The sequence below is a fragment of the Hoplias malabaricus genome, chromosome 2, assembly GCF_029633855.1.
Source record: "Hoplias malabaricus isolate fHopMal1 chromosome 2, fHopMal1.hap1, whole genome shotgun sequence".
Taxonomy (NCBI): Eukaryota; Metazoa; Chordata; class Actinopteri; order Characiformes; family Erythrinidae; genus Hoplias; species Hoplias malabaricus.
Genome location: NC_089801.1, coordinates 33,852,055 through 33,873,218, shown reverse-complemented (window position 1 = coordinate 33,873,218; position 21,164 = coordinate 33,852,055). Strand labels below are relative to the sequence as shown.

The window sequence follows — 21,164 nt, the reverse complement described above, 5'->3', positions numbered from 1 at the left end:
TAGGCTCTCAGCTTTCCAGTTATGGCAATGTGCCAAGGAGGACGGACAAACACACAGCAGAGTGCATATGTTTTCAGTGCCTAACAGACCCAGACACAGCAAGAGAGACTCAAATGGTTGTATTTGGCAGCCACAAGCTCCACAAACAATATTCAAGTCAATAAACATGTTTCAAAGCTTAGATGTCTTTTACTAGTTACATTTCCACCACTGAGGACATTTAAATGCAGCAGGGGTGTGGGGGAGGTTGCCTTGCTCTACAACCAATCAGAGTGCAGCTCTCACCTTTTAACACGTCAGTCATTTAAAGGAACACTGTACTCGGTGAGAAACAAGTGTAAACATCAGAAATACTCAGTACATCAGAATAAAACACACCATACCTAAGGGTTTTTACTGTTTGGTGAGGGTAAATGGCCCCTTGGTGAGGGACAGGAGACGAGTTTCTCATAGAAAGTAAAAAAATACTAAGATGTTGACATTAGGTCTAGAAAAGGTATATACACTGTATTTTTGCAGTAAAAGTAATTATTTTCCTTATGGAGAGCTTGGGGTCTAAAGAGACACTTGGAGAGGCCATCTGTCCATTGTCTGCTCCAGCTTGAATAACTTGTCTTCGTTATTGAAAAGTACTTTAAAAATGCCATTTAATATTATTAATATAATATATTACTGTAGTTAGCATCTGCTAACAAATAAAAAAGACATTGTTTACAAATGGATGGACACGTAAAGACAATCACATTCTAGAATCAACAAAATGAAAGGTGCAAAGAACACATAACAGTACAAAACATGAACAGGAGTAATATCATGGTCAGCTTATTATTTGGGAAACAGAGAGGTTCGATGCAAGAGCAAACAGGTAAATCTTAAAACAGGTATGTTTTAAGATTTGATTTGCATAGTGATAGAGTTTGACTGTTGAATTCCTGGAGGAAGGGAGTTCCAAAGGCATGGGGCATGTCTTGAGAAGGCTCAGTGTTTAAGACTATGCAGGTTGGAAGGGGGAATGGTGAATAAACCAGTTGAAGAATCTGAGAGTGTGCTTAGGTGTGTAAGGTTGAAGAACGTCAGCTAGATAAGAAGGAGCTGGATTATTGGGAGCTTTGTAGTTGAGAAGGATATTAAACTAAATATGATATTTAACTGGGAGCCAATAGAGGTTCTGGAGAACTGGGATGATATGGCAGTGAGACTGGGTGTGGATGAGGAGGTGAGCAGTAGAATTCTGGCCATCTGAACTTTATGGAGTAGGGAGGAGCAAATACCAGGAAGAAGTGAGTTACAATAATCAAGATGGTTGGAGATGAATGCATGGATGAGATGTTCAGCAGTGGACTGAGAAAGAGATGGACGAATTTTAGTAATGTTTTGAAGGTGAAAGAAGGAGGTTTTTCTGATGGCACTAACATGGGAATCATATGTGAGTTAAGGGTGACACCATGATTTCAGTCCACAGGGGAGCGGGACAGAGCAACAAAATTAATTGAGATGTTATATTATATTGAAGAAGTTCTGTGTGGGAATAGCGAATTGGATAATGTGCTTCAACTGTTTGAATCACATACACAAGCCAGAGTCCAGTGCAAAATGTCAAGAAAAAAAAAGAACACCATCGTGATTAAACAATAAAATGATTTAAGCAAATACAGTTCTACTTGTGTCTGTATCTGCATTTGCAAAACAGTTTAAAAGAGTTTTCATGCTGGATGTTGTAAGTAATGAATAGGCTGTGATACAAGTAAAACATCTAATCCTGAACATCACAGCAGTAATCTGACTACTTTGAAATCAACCAACTAATGATTCATTGGGGTTATCTGAACAACCACTACACAGTTTTGCAGTCAGACAGTGGGGATGCTATACTTCATTTAAATGCAGATGGTACATGTAATACTCCCTGTGCTCCTGCTTGCTTATTTGGGTGTAAACTGACCTTCTGTTTCCTGTGGAAGTGCTGGTGTTTGTGGGCCGTATTGATGAAAGAGGACATGTTAAAGCCCAAGAGAAGTCTTAAATTTTGAAGTCCAGACAAACTTGAAGACACCTGCCCACTCTATTTCAAATCCTTTTATGAAAATGGGATGTACCCCCTAGTTGTCATCATTCAGGGTCATTGCTGTGAATGACTGAAAATGAGTGGTGTGGAAAGGAGGGCAGCTGTCCTGACCGCTCTGCTGAAGAAGAGTCCTATGACACACTGATATAATTTTAACTGGCAAAAATTACAAATGAAAAAAGAAAATAGAACATTGGTAGTTCATGCACATTTAACTGTGATTTCTGGCCTGAAGTAGAATCTATAACTATCCTCTGTATTATATATCCTCTGTACTATAATCTATTTAACAATCCTCTGACTAAGTTTGGCACCAAATTGTGAGCCCCAATGCATCTTTTTTATTCTTCTATATTTACTTGTTTTATTTTAATGTTTCAAAATGGTGCAGGTGTAATATTGTATTCAATTATATATTTACTCTTAATTTGACTTATCCCAAATATTTAAGTGCTGCAGACATAAAGCTGTAAATTTGGTTGCTGATGTTAGCTTTCATGTATGCTACTGCTTTTCACTCAGTTGCATAAGGCATTTTTCATCTAGACAAATAAAAAATATATATGATTGGAATAGATCTATTTTAGCTTGGGACAGCACGGTAGTAGTGTGCAGGTAGTTTTGCAGTCACAGAGGAGTTTGGTGTGTTCTCCCTGTGCCCGCATGGGAGCTCTGATTTCCTCCCTCAGTCTAAGAAAATAATAATAATAAATAAATACATTTAAAAATAAATAAATAAACAAACAAACACATGTTGGTAGGTGGATTGGCGACTCAAGTGTCCATAGGTGTGAGTGTGTGAGTGAATAAAAATGTTTTTGGGTTTTAGGGTGTGTTCCTGCCCTGCGCCCAGTGATTCCAGGTAGGCTCCAGGCCCACCACAACCCTGAACTTGATAAGCGGTTACAGAAAATGAATGAATAAATGAATAATGTAGTTTGTTGCTGGGCACTCTAGCCTGGGCACTGGACCCATAGGGTGACATGTCTTCTCTTTAGCCATGACCTTACTAACCTCTTTTCCTTTTTTGTTTATCCCACCTACTCCAGTATTTTGCATTTCAAGTAAAACATGCAGTTATGACTTTAATTATAATATGCAAGACGCAATTTTTTAGTAATATATTTAGAGTAAAGCATATATAAATCTAACTCAAATTTAAGTCAAATACACACTGCACTGATTTAGTAAGAGCAGATTTCATGTATTCATTCTGCTCTTGTTTGACCAATGAATCAACAATGACATTGTGCATGAGCAAAAGTTCTATGGTCAAGTTCATGCTTTTCTGGAGCAAGCTACATGTGAAGTAGCACATGTGTTACTTTTTCATTCTATGGTAAAACAGACTAAAAATTAGCATTTGATTCTTAGATCTAGACAAGTGGTCACTCAGGCCCCTGATTTTGGGTTTTTGATGTGGTGTGATGTGATGTGATGTGATGTGATGCAAATTTAAAAAAAGATGTTTTTCAAGGCCAAAATGTGGAAAGTTATTGACTGGTCAAACAAATTTCCTAACCCTCAAGACTACTGAACAGGCTTAGATCTGTTTACAATTTGCATGAAAAACAAGGACAGTGGGAGGAGCCGAAAGTAGATATAAAGTATACAGAACAGTTTTCTTTCGTTTTAAAGAAACTTGAGGCAAACCCAGTCTTTTCATTCAATTGGATAACACTGCTAAACCATAGCTCGTCACACTCCTTTTCCACTGAGGTAGGAATTTCCTTATCTTTATGCATACATTCCACATATATATGCACAATCTCTGTCACTTTCATTTTCTCTGAACTGGAACCTGGACCTCTTTCTTGGTGCAAAGTATCAAAACAGTAAGATTTGAAGACTAATTTTACAGATCACTTTTGTTGCAAGAAGTTTTAATGATATTTTAATCCAAGACATTACAGGGAAACTACAATGCTGAATGATGTAAAAAAAATAATTTTTACTTTAGTGCTTGTTTGCTGAGTCTCTCACTCGCAAGCACACACACACACACACACACACACACACACACACACACAGAGAGAGAGCTGCCACACCCCAACACTCACTTTTCCAAACTCTTATTTTTCTTGTTGCTTAAGAATCCTCTACACTTCATTTCAAGATTCAGACTCAACTCAATCCTCCTGGAGACAGCTGAACAAACTTTAAATTATTGTAAGTACTCTATTTACTATCTACAAACAAATAGTAAACAATTCTGTTGATGGCACTGTGGCCATGTTATGAAAATGGAAATGGAAGTTTGATCCACTTACAAGACATAAAAAGGAATAATTTCATTATGAGGGTAAGAAATAAAAAAATTATAGAATAATAATAGAAAACCCAGGAATTTATTCAATTCCATTTCATTTTTTAATATATCAAATAGGAAAAAAATGGAATAATGAAATTTTACAGAATTTTTGGATTTAGCCTCAAATGGTCAGAAATGGTATTGACATGGGCATTTACCTGGACTGTAGAACAGGGGTGTCAAACTAGATCCACGGAGGGCCGTGTGGGTGCAGGTTTTCTTTCCAACCACGCAGAAACCACACCTCATTCCACCTGTTTTTAATCATTGGATCTAATCAGTAGATCTTGACTTTCAGTAGTGTGGGGCTTTTGCGTGGTTGGAAAGAAAACCTGCACCCACACCGCCCTCCGTGGATCTAGTTTGACACCTGTGCTGTAGAAAATCTACTTAGCATGGAAGTGACTTTGTCACGGTTTGCACGAGATGAGACAAAAAGCAAGTGCGTAGGTGAGTCTTTGACGAATATACACAGCGTTTAATAATCAAACATGATAAACAACTAACAAATGTAGGAACACATAGCAACAAGACTGAATACACAATTAATGAACGGCGTAAGAGCAAATATAAGGTACATGCAATGTACCTGGGAGCAATCACACTCAGGCATCACAGGTGAGGGGTGAGGATAAAAGTATATAAAAGTATGAAATGTAGAGGAAACCAAAGCAAAACACTAGAAAACAAGGCAAGGCAATGCATTGCATATTTATTTATAGAGCACCATTCATGCACAATGGCAATTCAAAATGCTTTACATAAAAGTACAGAAAAATTACAATATTTAAATAGTTACTGATGGCAATAAAGTAATTTCTAAAAGGCCCACCTTGTCCTCTAGTCTGTCTAAAAGGATGCTGTTATTGACATTACCAAATTCACTACTAATATTGAGAAGCACTAGCACAGATATTTCACCAGCATCTGAGTTCAGGTGGAGGGCATTTTCTGTGCTGTGATGTGGACGGAAGCCTGACTGGAAGTCATTATAACAGTGCTCATTTACAAATTTGCTGAGCTGACTAAAAATTGTTATCAATTATTTTTTCCTAAGAATGTATGATTAGAGATTGGTCAGGATAGTGCTTTCTAAATTGCTCTTTTATAAATAAAGATTTGTATTTTACCACCACGTGTCACGCACTTGTCCTGTCATGTGCTCTTGCACATGGCTCTGTTTGTTACTGTATATGTCTCTGCCCTAGTCTCGCCTTTGTTCCTCCTTTGTTTTAGCAAGTGCGTCCACCTCCGTCAGTCCACCCCGCGTTTCTGACACATTGGCAGAAAGCACTTTTTACCAAATACAATTTTAGGTTTCAGAGGTGCCAAAACATCAATAATATTCAAAGCTTTGGAGTTAAAGTTCACAAGAGCACTTTCAGGAGAATGAAATATTTTGCACATTGTTTTGGACATAGCATCCATAACCAGATCCTTCATGTTCTCAGTAAAATATCTTTTCTTTACAAGGACAGACCTAATTTGAACAGCTGGAGTATTTTCAATATTAAAAAAAAAAGTGGTCAGAGATCCCTAAACCTTTCACAGCTATAGATGAAATGTTCTGCCCTTTGGCAATGACCAGGTCCAGTGTGTGCCCTTGATTGTGGGTAGGTCCCGTCATATGTTGTGACAGACCAAAGAGAAATGAGCTGAAGAAATTAAGTCTCCTGTGGACATTAAAGTCTCCTGTGATGACAAAGTGATCAAAAGTCAATTGCAATGACTGTTAGCAGCTCAGTAAATTCAGCAATAAAATCTGTATTTAGTTACCAAAAGCGGCATGCTGGCACTGAAATATATTTTTACAGGGTGGCTATTCCACCACCTTTTTTAAATCTGTAGTCTTGGGGGAGCCGATTCTCAAAGGACAGCAGCATTGTTGCTGTTACCTAGCCAGGTTTTGGTCAAAAGGAAAAAGTCTAAATTGTGTAAGGTGATAATATCACTGACTATACTTTTTTTTATTTGTAAGTGACCTAATATAAAGAAGAGCTAGTTTTAAGATAGAGGACTTGAGTTTCAGATGTGACTGATGCTTCAGGACATACCGCAGGTTGGAAATATTTACACTGTTCTGTACTCCCTGTTCATGCTATTTCTGATAAGTACTGGAATGGGGACATTACAGTGTCCGAGCTTGGTTTGAAAACATGAACAGCTGACATTTTGCTGTAGCAGCACAAGCCTGAAAAATATCTGTCTGATTACTTGAGGTGGCTTTTTTCTATTTTCCAGTTTTTCCAGTTTTGTTTAACAGTTCATCAATCTGGCTGAGCTTCATCAAGGCAGCTTTAACTTACTACTTGACCAGTGAGTGTAGTGGGGTGAAGGGGGTTGCTGGATCCTTGGGGCAGTAGATGAAGTTGGGTTGACAAGGAAAGTGACAGCCTTGTCCCTGCAGATACCAGCTTCTCCATTGATGCTGGCAAGATCAAAACAAGAGAAAAGAACCATCCCCACCCCCCTGACACACACACACACACACACACACACACAAACCAAAATTAGGAACAGGAATCGGAACAGCAGCAGGTTCCTCCCTCTCCCACTCATCTCCTATAAAATGTCCTGCTAACACAGAAGCAATTTATTTTAACATATTTTTCTGATCCATTACATTGTTAAACAGTAAACTGAAAACAATATTTTAAATACAAAAGATTATAATACATCATTCTATCTGACATCAATTTGCAATTCGTAATTAAAAACAATTCTGTATTTTAATTTCATTATTAAGTGCACATCTTGTACCTAATGTAGTTACTATAAAACAAGATCTGGAATTCTGTATGTATTACTCAGGGCATGTGGTCTTACTATATAAAAATGAACAGAAGTCACTTTTGAGTACTGTTTCTCAGTCCTGGTCCTGCAGACACACTGTTCTGCATATTCTAGTTGCCTTGACATAACACACTCAGTAATGGGCTGGGTATTAGCTGATTGGTAGGATTAGGATTGATGGGAGAAAGGAAAAAACAAAAATATTGAGGGCAGGTTTAAGAAAAAGTCCTTTAGACAACACTCAGAAACAGGTGTGTCTGTATGCCTACGACATCCAGCTACTGTGTTAAGTTTTGCTCATAAATATAGTTTACAGTTGTGTAAAACTATGAACACAATTTGACAACAATAGAGGTCTTGGCTGATCAAATAAACCTGGAGAATGTAGAATACTGTGTAAACCTGATTTTACAAAACCTTAAAGGATTACTTTGTATGAATTGACTTTCATGTCTCCTGAGCTGCCCCTACCTGTTGCTAAGTGTAATTTGCGTTCACAGTACTTGTCATGAAATGACACTCACTCCTTCTCTCTCTCTCTCTCTCTCTCTCTCTCTCTCTTTCTCCAGCTTCTTTCTCTTTCTCTTTGCTTCAGCTTCTGCCATAATGTCTGTATTGGGAAAACCAAGCTAGATTCTTGTTGTAGAAAGCTATACACTCACAAGCCATAAAGTGTTACACAGTTGTCACGAGAGATCTCCCCCCATGGTTTCCAAGGTCAAGTCTTTAGAGAATCATCCACAGAGAGCAGTAAGAGAGGCACTATTCTCCCTTTTACATGCCGGAGGAGCATCACTATCATTTTGAAGCTGTCATTTTAAGGTAAAAATACTACATAGTGGTCCTTTAAAAGGTAATAACTTGTTGCATGTTACAGCTAATTAGACACAAACTTCCTTTTATTAAACAAAGTTGTATTTTTAATTAGCCAGCTACCAGTTAACTCCAGATGCCATCCATAGTTAGCTACTGTTACCTTTGTTTTGGAAAAATCAGCGCATATTCATTTTGGCAATGTTTAGACGCTGCTGTGGTTTCTAGATTCCCGCTCAGAACTCTGAAAGGTGCATGCGCATTTCTCCCTCCTTGCCTTTTAGTCGTCATGGGGAGGTGAAAAATATAACACATTCATGTTCAGGGCTCGTTAAAAAATATATATCCCCTGAAGCCCAGGCCAGGTGACGTCCCACATGAGCAAGCACACTCATGGCTCACAAGAGAACAGGGAGCTTTCTTGATAAATTTAATACTCTTGCCCTTCTCTAGTGTATACAGTTGTGTATATTTTGGCTTTGCAAACTTTTATAATTCTATATTTAAATGTTCAAATATTTTCTTCCCCAGAGTGATACCCTACAATATGAGTAATAGAGGTATTTTTTACCGTTTCTAAAGATACTAATTAAATTTAATTTATTCTGAGTTTTTGCACTTTTCACATATCTTAATGTTGTTTTTTTCCTAACCAGGAGATAAAAGGACATTTGGAAATGCAAACCGTTCTTCTCCCCCAGGGACAAGTAAACAAAGAAGACATTGTAGCCCTGAGAAGACAAAGGCTTGTAAGCTTTACATTTTTATACAATATTCAATGCTGAATTTTTTCTTCATACATGCAGCAGCAGTACAATTACAACATTTACAACCAAATACTTGATCAAAAGACATGTTTAGGCACTGTCCAGTAGCATTAACCCCTCTCCCAAGTGTTGTCCAGATATTCATATAAAAATTGGGTATGACACAAACAAGCTGAAGAGTGCCACATGTGATAGTCTGAAACACAAGAGTAAATAAAAAATGAATGAAGCCTGCTCTCTAGTATTAAGCACATGACATGGCAAATTTTCCCAACAACAAAAGATAATGCTTTCAACTGGTTACAAACACAAGCTAAATGAAAAAAGTTCAAATGAAAACATGCAGTGAAGCTGGAAGCCACTAAGTCTAATTTGAAGTGAGGTCATTAATATATTATATAATATATATAAAATTATATTCTCTAAAAGTAATACCTTATTTTAAGGGTCCCCTCTGGGTTCTTAATGATGATTTTTTGCATGGTAGGAACCCAGAAAGTGTCAGGAGAACTGAGTGATTTGATGAATTTTTAAGCATAATGGTTAAATGTGTAGCAACATTGCATTATTGCACAATTATTCTGACAAGCCTGGTATTCTGACTAATACTCTCCTCATAGAGCACATTTATACATGAAATAAAATGTGATATAGTTGGCACGATTGCCAGCACATTTACCACAGCTTTGCAAACAGATTTGTCTAGCATGATATTGTAAACATAAAATAATTTGGAAATTCACGACAGCCTATAAATACACAATAAGAATTCTTAAACAGGAGTAAACCATGCACATTCAAGCACTATCTTTTTTTATTTGTACTGTTTTATCCCTAATCAAATGTATGACATATCCATAACCTTAATTAATGTTCTAAATAAATTCATTTCATTTTTATTGTTTTTGTAGTGACACATATTAGAAATGCCAGAAGGATTATGGCAAACATTAAATACAAACTCGAATTTGAAGGCAGCCTCCCAAACAATCTCATCAAATATGTCAGGTACAGTAACCTCAATAATAGCACCATATGAATACAGTTAAAGTACAGTTTAAACAGACAATGTAATATTAACTTTACATAACATTTTGCATAAATCATCACTGTATTAGACCTAGTTAATGCATGATGTCATACATGAACAATTTCTAATTAAGTCATGTAACATGTAGACTAAATCAATATCAACACAGACATACAAACATAATTTTCGAAGTGATTGTGATTTTTAAAGCTTTTTTTTAACAGCCAAAAGAACATAATACAAATCAGTGTTGCTGTTGACTGACTATTTTATAAAGTAAACAAAATAAGAATTTGATGCTTGCAACACACTCCAAAGAAGTTGGGCCACAGAAAAGTTTAAAAGTTCAGCATTGCATGAGATACCATCATGCTGCTGTGATAAATGTAGGCACATGAGCTCATTTCACACAATCCATGCCTGCATCAAGAAATTCAACCTGAAACTCTATTATTACAGCACAGTTTTATAGACACAGTCCTTGAGACTGACTGCAGTCCTGATCTGTATCCATTGGTACATCATTAAGAGGAGTCATGTGCAAGAATGGGCAATAACTATTCTGGCAACATCCCAAAAGTATACTCATATATAATTAAAGGAAAAATACAGTGGTCAATGTGTCCCAGTGCCAACTTTTTGAGGTTTCTTTGAGTGCTGGTATCATATTGAAAATGTATTAATATTTACAAATCACAAATAAAATCAATAAAAACAGGAAGTGTCACATAAAACCTGTATTGAGGGTAGCGACGGCAAATTTACAGGACCTTTTAAAATACAAAATACTACAGGGTTTTTTCCCTAACACATTATCCAGGGAATAAACCAAGAGCCCCCAAAAATGGGCTCTTCAAAGGTCCAAACTTATTTTCACATTTAAAAAAATCTACAGAAATATAATGCTTTTTAATTTTATGCATATTTATGCATAGGGGAATAATGTCAAAACTGGACTCAAACAATGGTGAAAGGAGGAGAACTACTGTAGGAGTGTTTGGGAGGACAGGCGCTGGCAAGAGCTCAATGCTAAATGCAGTCCTTGGGCAAAAAGACTTGTTACCATCAGGAACAGTTTGTGCCTGCACATCAGTCATCATACAGGTTGAAGCCAACGTCACAGACTCCAGCTACATAGCCGAGATTGAATTCATCTCAAAAGAGGTATACAGGCAAAAACTAAAGCTTTCTGTACATGTTCATGTAAGCAGCTCTCAAATCCTACTGCCCCTACTCCACATATATACTTATTAACTCATTCACCCTGTATTAAGAGCTAATGCTCTGGCAATAAATAAGCTGCACAGCAGTTGATGAACAAGGGCCTCTGTATGATAAATATGTCACCATTTTATCATTCAACTCTAAATATGTAATACAAATTTATTTCAGCTCTTTTTTAATTAAAAGGGCTGAAATTGTTTTAAAATTATTACATCCTTAATTAAAGTTTGAGAATATTTTTCACATGTAGATTAATTTTGTATTAAGTTGCTAGAGTGGCTAACAGCATGCAATTACTGAGGAAGCTTTACGTTAGTTGCCCTTAATCAAGCACAACCTCAATGAAAATGTTTTCAACCAATCTTTGCTTCTGTTTTTTTTTTTTAGTTCTTTTCCATTTCTTTTAAAAAACAAATTTATCCTCCCAAGATGCATTGATTGTGCTGCTAAAATATTTTTTTCTTAGGTATGGGAAGATGAACTGAGGACCCTTAAGAATGTTTTATCAGGGGATGCTGAGGAGCAGGACAATGCAATGTTAAATACAGCACAAGAAAAGATAGTAGCACTGTATGGAGAGGAAGGTGTTTCTAAACCCATCGAAGAACTCATGAAGGACAACATTTTCTCAGGAATTCCAGAGTTTTTTAATTCTGAAATAAAAAAGATTACACGTGAAAGAGTAAGTCAATATGCATGTGATTGTTGAAAATATAGTCAACGGGTTACACAGAATGGGTCATTACGGAACCATATGTGATTATGCCTCTGCATTATGTGTCAACAGGCTTCAGATCTCTCAGATGAGATTGGATGTTTTGTTCAGCATGATGACTCAAGTCCTGGAGGATGTTACTGGCCGATAGTGAAGAGTGTCACAATCAAAGTTCCTAAATGTAAAGATTTTCTGGAACACGTTGTGCTAGTGGATCTCCCAGGAACTGGAGATTACAACAAGAGCAGAGATCAGATGTGGAGAGAGGTAAATATGGCTGTTTGTGTTCAAATCAAGCCAAATACTCATAATTAGTAGAACATTCTGACTGTGTCTAAGGACACATTACCATTTAATGTTCTCAAACTTGTGTTAATTTGTCTTAACACACACACATACACACATTCACTCACATACTCACACCTATGGACATATGTTACCACATAAAAGTTGGAAATGCACAATGCATAATTTTTATACTACAATGAACAGAAAAGCCATCTTGTTTTACTGAGCTGTAGAAAAGACACCATGTTTTACTGAGCTGTAAAATTCACAAAAATTCTCTGTTTTATAGAAACTGAGGGACTGTTCTACAGTGTGGATTGTAAGTGAAATAAACCGCGCGGCTTCTGACAAGGATGCCTGGGAAATTTTTTTTAGCTGCATAACAGACATGGCACAAGGTGGAGAGTGCAGGAGCATCTCTTTTATCTGTACCAAGACTGATGATATCAACCCACAAAGCTACATGAGGTCTGTTCAATTACAAAATTAGAAATACAATTTTTACTTGAAAATTACACGCTGAATTAAAATATATTTGGAAATTATACAATCAATCTGTTCAATATAGATCATCAAAACTCAAGGATGATGATTTTCAGATTAAACCAGAGGTAACAATAATGTTTTCAGAAATATTTTCAAAAATTCTCTCTGTATTTTTAAGTTGGTGAAAAAATGATTTTGCTTTTTCTGCAGGACCCTCAATATGTCAGCAAGAGAAAAAATGCCTGTATACTGCACAGGAATGAGAAAGCAAAGGAAAAAGTGAAGAAAATCTTTTCTCAACAAGACACAATAACGGTAGTTTCATTAATTTGCTTTACACAGCATTTTCTTTAAGGTCGCATTTCCACGCTGGAATCTTGTAAATTTAGTTGCACTTATGACTAAGAAGAATCATTTCTACTACTTTTTATTGTGTTGATTTAAAGCTATAATCAGCCATCTTCAATTCTTATTTTTCAGTTTCAGGTTATAAGCCAAATTATGATTGTTGCACAAAAGCTTGTGGACTCTTTCCACAATTATTATTCCACAATGTGCCTTTGTGCAACAATATCTACATTAAGGTTTTCATTAATCTAAATTCACCATGCACAATATTAGCAGTGAACTAAATGTGTATAAATGTAGTAGTACTGCATCAGGGGTACAATTACTTCCATTAAACTTTTCAGTTCAGTAGCTTATTTATTTTGGGATCTGAAGCCTACTAACTCACAAACTGAAAAAACTACCCAGTCCAAGGTTAAACAAGTAAAACATACACAGTGAGTGAGTGAGTGCAGAAAAATAAGTGTTAGAACCAAAAAGAAAGCGAGCCAAGCAAAAATGTCTAAGAACCAGGATTTCTCTCTCTGTGTACTTAATCAAGTAGTGAGTGTTTTGGAGGATTGGCTTTAGAAGGAGGGCTGAAAGTGGTGGGATTTTTACCAACATTGAGTTGGTAGAGCATGAATATCATCACTGTATAAAAACAACTGAAAGAGAAAGATTTTCCACAATATTGGAGAATTTAGAAAGTTTACCTTACCAGAACACCAGCTGTAAAATCAGAAATTACTTGCAGAAACCCAACTTATTATACCATGTTTTTTTTATCTTTTTCCCCTTTTATATTCCTCCATTAGAGACACTTTAACTGTGATGATGACTTCCTTTCTGTGTTCACTGTGAGCTCAGAAGAATTCAACAATGAAAACCCAATAATGGAACAAGGATATACAGGTAAAACATAAAAATTCGAATCTACACAGAAAAAGGTATGGTAAAGGTACATCATTGGTCTCTAAAGGTACAAACAGTTTAAATGTAACTTTAAAAGTAAAATATTTTACCTTAAAAGTACATTACATTCTCTTCTCCAGAAGGAGGGATAAATATTTGTAATCTTTCATTATAGAACTGTGTAAAATGAAAGAACATAATATAAGTCCTGAATTAGGCGCATTAATTTTAAAATCTACAACTTTAGTAGAATAAGGTATAAATATGTTCCCTAATTAAATGTACAGAATATGTACCCTTGAGGGTACCACCACAGTGACAGAAAAAGGTATCACCAAAGCATATTTCTGACAGTGTACAAACCACAAATATTACACTGTAGTAATTCCAGTGTTCTGGACATATGCAGAGATACCAAAGCTCAAGGAACTCTTGAAGATGTACAACAACAGTTGTACAAATGACATGGCAAATCACTACGTCTTTGGAGCACTCGGAATCCTCTCCCTAATTCAAGGTTTCAACGAAGTCAATGCTGAAATGGTATGACACAAACCGCCCATATGCTAATGCTAAAAGTATACTGCAAGAAAGCAAAGGCTATGTACAGTATCTCAGTGTAGGTCACATACAGAATAATAATAATTTTCAAAAAAATGGCATATACTAGAAAAGTGTGTTATTAGTCATTATTAATTTCACTTCAAAAGTAACAGCAGCATAATTACATAGTTACAAAGTATGTGCAATATGTATTTTTAAACAAAAAACAATCCAATAAGCAATGATATGGACTTGCAATATGACTTACATATCATCACTGTCCAATGAAAATCATGTATCTCCATTTTTTATCAATTATTTTCCCACATGACAAATGTACCGATAGAAATGCTCCAAAATCACTTGGAATAAAATCTTTTTTACATTGACCTTCATGGAAAAATAAGAAAGTTTTTCTTTCTCCTGTAAAGTTACTATTTTGCTGATGCATGTTTTTCAGTGGACAGAAACAATATGCAATGTTACACTTTGCACTAATCAAGCAATATCCTAGATAACATGGATGTGGTTATTACATATTACTTGTTCACTGAAGATTACAGTTTACAAATAATGTAATTTACTTTGTCTTTAATTACTTTAAATAAATATGTAATCACTAGAGTGGTATTAAAGTATTCACTTGCTTTACCATAACAAAACCATTAACTAATATTATGCATATTGTCAATAATTATGTTCAATATCTGAAACTGATCATTGGAATGTGTACATTCAACCTTTAAATAAATATGACAAAGATATATTTTTAAATTTATTTGAGGATTTTCCAGACAGATATTTAAACATGGAATAGGTTTTTGGTTGTTTTGAGATAGTTATCTGATTGCATATTAGTTTTGTTTCATTATAGATTTAGTTTTAACATAATGTAGACATCAATGTTTTTTCCAGTAGCACCACATTTAACAAAAAACCACTAAAGCTTGTCTTAAAACTGTTGTAATAACCTTTGCGTTTTAGAGAGCTGATAAGTCCAAATTATACAAGCACTTGGAGAAAAACCTTCATGATGCACTTGGGCACTTGAATGAATACTGTGGACAAATTCGCAGTTCTCTGGAAGAACTTCTGTCAAAAGGAGCAAAAGAATCTGAAAAAAACTGCATTGAAACTGCAAACGATTTAATAACACCGGTAAGATGCTTTTTTTAAACTGACATGAGTTACCAATGTTTTTATGAAGAAGATTTTATTCTATTTAATACTTTATGTTAACTTAGAGGAATAAGGACGGCCGAGGATTTCACAGAACACTGACAGCACTATGCAAGAATGATGGATACTACAGGTCCAAAAATGGGGTAACAGATCTGAACAATCATTTGGTGCAACACATGAAACAGCACATTGATGAAGCATTCAGTGGGTTCTTCCCGTAAGTACAGCTCAATTCAAGAACAGGTCCATTTAAATCTGTCTAGTGCTTAATAATAAACACTGAGAAGTTGCAAGGCATTTTGACCAAGGGCAGCATTACCATTATTACACGAAAGACACATGCAACAACACAAATACCCCCTAACCAAAAACAAAATATAAAACCCCGTAAATAGCCCCAAAACAACCACAAACTAACCAAAGTTTAGCCACCAAGCGTGAGCTCCTCAGCTCCTCCCACACTTGGTAGCACCATAATATAATAGGAACAATAGAAACATTTATGAATGTATTGCATGTAATATATTTAATTATTTTTTAAAAAATACATAATCTGCCCAAATATTTAGTAATATATTTCCAGAAGTATTATTTTTACTGCAGAAATGGGGTAACTGCATATTTAACACAAAATGACCCAATTCAGTTAAACAGCTGATTTAATTATGCAAATATTTTACAATTTATATATATTATATGTATCCACAAAAATAATTACATTGTGCCAGGAAGTTGTGGGAATGAAGAATGTTGAAGACTATTAATAGCACAGAAAAAAAAATCTGTCAGGTAAATTAAATTTGCAGTGTTTATAGGATGGCTTGTCACCATGGTTAATGTGGCGACTAATGTTTTATGACATTCTGATTAATGTGATGGAAAGACTAGAAAGGATTTTGAATAAGGTTAAAAGGCAATGGCTAGGGTTATGATGCTGTCTAAGTTATAGGTCATGGTTTGCTGAGGTGGTGCATTTAGCTAAGGGAGCACTGGAGCATAGAGATGTGGTAAGGCAGGTGCAAAGTGGGAGGGCAAGAAAACATGGAAATCATTTATTAAGACCACATCATCAGAGAGAAGGTGAATGATTATTAGTTTTATTCAAAAGCAGAAAGAGGGATTACAGTGCACAACAGCAGCCTCTCAAGAAAAACATTGACAATGGCTTAGAGAGTAGATAATTAGATGATTACCTGGTGAGAGTTATGGGTCATAGATGCAGGTCAGATAAAATTTCTATTAGGAGATACTTATAAAGATTTTCCAGCTCCGCAAAACCTGGGACAGTGGGTAAATAAAGACACCATATGTAAAATATGTGTCTTTCACCAAAATATCACATCCGATGTTGTTTTATTTCAGAGTGCAGGAGCCTATCTCTGAGAAATCACTGCAGGCACACACAGATAAGTTCACTATCATCAAAGAGGATGTGATAACCAAATATGAACATTCTCCAGTACTGAGTCACATACTAAAATTCCTTGAAATGGAGGTGAGTAAAATATTACTGTATAATTTCTATATATATGTACACAGATCCACAAAAACATTACTACCACCTCCTTGTGTCTACACTCGCTGTCCATTGTCTGAGCTCACCTGACTATATAGAAGCACTTTGTAGTTAGTTCTACAGACTGTAGACGTTTAACCCTGTCCTTCAATGGTCAGGAACCCCACAGAGAAAGTATTATTTAGGTGGTGGATCATTCTCAGCTCTGCAGTGACACTGGGGGGTTTAAAAACTCCAGCAGCACTGTTGAAGTGTTTCCTCTCTTCCCCTACCAAACTTACCATTAACTACTTTACCTTTTTCTTTTCTCTCCCTGTATCTGTCATTTCAAATTAAAAGCCATCTGCAGAGGTTTGTAATTGCGATTTGCAATCAGAACAATCATGCTTGCTCTGTGGTGGGGCTGAACATTAAAGAAAAGAGTTAAAGGGGCCCCAAAAACTTATGCAGAGCAACAGATTAATCATGCATTCTGTAATTGTAAAACTACAAAATGCTCCTCTTTTGTCAGTGGAACTGAGAGAATTGAAACTAAGTATAAAAACAAAAATTGTCAAAATGTTCTGACTGATTGGTGTAGGTTAAACTGTCTGTATACTGTTGTATGCATCTTTGGCTGATTCTGCATTAAATTACATATTTTTTTTAAACATGAATGAAAATAGTGTTTACAATGTATTTCAACGCACGTTCTCTAATTTAAACAGGAAATGAAGTTGAAGTCAAAGATTAAACAAGATATTATTCGGCATAAAAAGACATTTTATTTATCTCTCTCTGATTCCATTAAAACTACAATGCAGCCAAGCTACACAAGTAAGTGATTACTTATCATATCTTTTTTTTAATTTAATCTAAACACAGAAAAGTGAATATTATTGTATTGTTTTAGGTGCTGCTGACATTCGAGGAACTGGGTCTATGAATAAAAAGCAGAATATCCTGTTGGACCACATAGAAACATCAAAAAGTGAAATGTTCCAAAGAGCAAAGAAAGACATGATTGAGCTGATGGAAAAAAAAATGGTGTGTATTTTATTAATTAGAAGACATAAATGTGTGTTATTCAGGGTTGTGATGAATTTTATTTATTTATTGATTGATTGATTGATTGTTTTTGGTAATAGCCTAAAGATAAAAACATCATATTCACATTATGTCAGCGACATAATAATGGCATTACAATTGGCATTTTATTTTATAACTTAAAAACTAAACAAAATTTCACAGGTGTCAAAACACTTGCTGCAATTGTCTATAAAATACAACTACCAAGAAATTACATGTTTTATTATAATCATGACACTAACAAGCCTTCTTTAAAAGCAAGCCATTGTGGAGGATATGAGAAAAAATCTACTGGAGTCCATGAAGCATACACTTCTTTACGAAACTACCTTAAGAAATATGGGTAAGACACATCTTACAATAAATAAATTCAGCTATTTTAAAGTGCAGTCAGTGTGGACAATTCAGCTGCAAAGGCAGAGTATATAATTTCTATAGAAAAGCAATGCCAACAGAAAATAATGCTGTGGAGTAGTCTCTAATATTCCAACATCTGGTCTGAAGATTTCCTACAAGAGCAGATGATCTTGTTGCAGCAAAATGTGTCAAGTACTCATTATATTAGAAGAAATATTGGATGACTGGGTGCCCACAAACTTTTCCGATGTAATATTATACCTTTTATAACACAGACGTCTCCGGAGAGATAGAAGAGCTGAAGAGGATAGCTGATCAACTCTGTGATTAGTTCGACAAATGAGCTACAAGAAAGTTTTGTAAAAGTACACTGTTACAAATCAGCATTTAACATCATACAAAATTGCTTCATTTTCAAATTCTCAACATTTTATTTACTTAGTTGTACTCTGCCAAAAGAGAAAGAAAGAAAAATCTTAATGGAATATAAATCCTTGAAGCTTTTTTTTCTTCTTGTTTTTGTTTATGGTAGTGTTTTTGATAAATTTGAGATATCATTAGGTTAAATAGAGATTAAACATTTTTGCAACTACATGCATATATTGGCCTTTTATAATGTTTTCTTATAACACTTATATACTCAATTCCCATTTTGATTATTAGATTTTATGTAGTGTATTTTATAGTGTGTGATAGTATTTTATTTTTAAATATCTAACTTTGGTAGATGCTGTTATTTTTTAGATAAACCGGGGGTTATTTTGGGTGAGATGTACTGTAGGTAAAATATTAAGCAAAAAAATTAAAAATTGTTTCATGCAACATATAAAGGAGCTATAAATGATCAAACTCTGTCTTTTAGGTGTAGAAGGATTTAGGATAGTAAAGTTTTTTGACCCTTGAGTTGTTGTAACTTTATGTATACTTGTCCTAAGTGTCAAAAAAGACCCACCTGCACTAAACTCCTAAAATAAAGCAACTTAATTGAATATTAAACCTCACATTGATTTCCATTACTACACACCTGCCATATATTTGTTTGTGCTTGTTTGTTTGTTTGTTTGTTAATTTACTAAAATATACATTATTTTTTTATATCAATTGATTTATTGACTAATCCATTAATAAATATACTGCAAATAATGAGTTGTTGTATGTTCAAACTAGGGTCAAAAAAGATTTTTAGGGTATTTTCTCTGATGGTGAACATAGTGGTAGGTCATATTGACTGAATTCTATTACTATTTCTTTACATTTTCAAGGAAAAATGGGTGAAAATATTTGTTTCATGATTTGTGACAATTGTGAACGGTGGGATGATATGGTGCATATGCGATTAACATATTTGTCCTATGCAGTCATGTACATTCTTGTATTTCCTAGCCTAGTTAATAGCACATTTAAAGCCTTGTCATTAGTAGACCCCAGTATTTCCACAAGAATGCTCTATCTATCCATCCATCCATCCATTATCTGTAACTGCTTATCCAATTCAGGGTCACCGTGGGTCCAGAGCCTACCTGGAATCATTGGGCGCAAGGCAGGAATACACCCTGGAGGGGGCGCCAGTCCTTCACAGGGCAACACACACACTCAAACATACGGTACAAGAATGCTCTATTATATTCTATTATATAAAGATAATAGACCATCAATCATCAACATTGTTTCATTTTTGCAACATGTATTGAAACATTCATTCTTTCATTCAAGTGCATATACAGTTCAGGGTCTGAGTGGGTGCAGAGGAATCACTGGGTGCATGGTGGGAAGACACCCTGGAGGGGGCACCAGTCTTTCACAGGGCAACACACACTCATACCTATGGACACTTTTGAGTGGCCAATCAACCTACCTACATGTGTTTTTGGACTGTGGGAAAAAGCTATGTACATATGTTCAGAATATGCAGAATATGACCCGTCTCCCCATCTTACACCAAGTCTGATCCATTGCTATCACAATCACTGAGGACAGCATCTTAGTCATTTTGAGAGACAGCTGCAATATTGCATACATTGTCTAGATGGTCACTTGGATCTAACACATGTTTTGTCTAAGACACTTTCTTATTTATAAATTTGCTGGAAATGCATTGATATATTTTTTTCAGTAACCTATTTAGAACTACAAATATAAAAACATTTACTATGGGATTCAATGGCAAAAGTTAACTGCATAAAACACAAGAAGAATGCATATGTGTGTCTTTGTGTGTGTGTGTGTGTGTGTGTGGGCTTATTTAGTGTCATACAGGAGACTATTCTACTCATTAGATTAGGGCTAAAGAAAGTGTATTGTGACCGTCACTAAAAAACAACTAAAGGCAAATTAGAAACAGAATTTTACCTCTGCAAACATGTATTTATTTTACTGTCATTATTACTATGTATATTTACATGTTTAATATTATGGCCAAGTTATATTATTACATTCTTCTGTATTAAACTTTTAGATCAGTGAATCTCTAATAAGTACCACAGTATAAGTCTAATTTATCTCTATTTTTCATTATTTCCTTATAGTGGCAAATCATATTATCTGGTTGACTTGGAATAAAGCTTTAGAGACAAATAATACATTAACATAAAAAAGCCATTGCTGAGACAAATAAGGTGTATATACAGGGGTTGGACAAAGAAACTGAAACACCTGGTTTTAGACCACAATAATTTATTAGTATGGTGTAGGGCCTCCTTTTGCGGCCAATGCAGCATCAATTCGTCTTGGGAATGACATATACAATCCTATCAGTGGTCAGAGG

General features: G+C 35.4%; 1 protein-coding gene across 5 annotated transcripts; it reads left to right on the top strand.

Moving 5' to 3' along the window:
• The first annotated feature begins 3,704 nt into the window (after nucleotides 1-3,704).
• Nucleotides 3,705-19,483, top strand: LOC136686420 (nuclear GTPase SLIP-GC-like). Of its 5 annotated transcripts, none has more exons than XM_066660189.1 (19): nucleotides 3,705-3,784; nucleotides 4,159-4,234; nucleotides 8,514-8,542; nucleotides 8,639-8,731; nucleotides 9,661-9,757; nucleotides 10,715-10,943; nucleotides 11,470-11,685; nucleotides 11,791-11,985; nucleotides 12,296-12,474; nucleotides 12,575-12,617; nucleotides 12,703-12,807; nucleotides 13,638-13,734; nucleotides 14,144-14,277; nucleotides 15,262-15,435; nucleotides 15,522-15,676; nucleotides 16,822-16,954; nucleotides 17,683-17,791; nucleotides 17,868-18,001; nucleotides 18,302-19,483. In XM_066660189.1, exons 3-19 carry the CDS (start codon nucleotides 8,530-8,532, stop codon nucleotides 18,470-18,472), a joined length of 2,277 nt encoding a protein of 758 aa, XP_066516286.1. In that variant the 5' UTR covers nucleotides 3,705-3,784; nucleotides 4,159-4,234; nucleotides 8,514-8,529; the 3' UTR covers nucleotides 18,473-19,483. The 5 variants fall into 5 exon arrangements, with proteins under 5 accessions (XP_066516286.1, XP_066516289.1, XP_066516288.1 ...); XM_066660188.1 differs by lacking the exons at nucleotides 3,705-3,784; nucleotides 4,159-4,234 and adding an exon at nucleotides 7,770-7,991 and having other exon boundaries at nucleotides 18,302-18,386; nucleotides 18,676-19,483; XM_066660192.1 differs by lacking the exon at nucleotides 9,661-9,757.
• Nucleotides 19,484-21,164: the final 1,681 nt, after the last annotated feature.

What these genes read in the sequence shown, in the direction of transcription:
- LOC136686420 (XM_066660187.1), top strand. Translation starts at nt 7,948, where the DNA reads ATGCCGGAGGAGCATCACTATCATTTTGAAGCTGTCATTTTAAG. An exon ending in AAAAGATTACACGTGAAAGA is followed by an intron (nt 11,686 to 11,790) that starts GTAAGTCAATAT and finishes ATGTGTCAACAG; the next exon opens with GCTTCAGATCTCTCAGATGA. An exon ending in AACCCACAAAGCTACATGAG is followed by an intron (nt 12,475 to 12,574) that starts GTCTGTTCAATT and finishes TGTTCAATATAG; the next exon opens with ATCATCAAAACTCAAGGATG.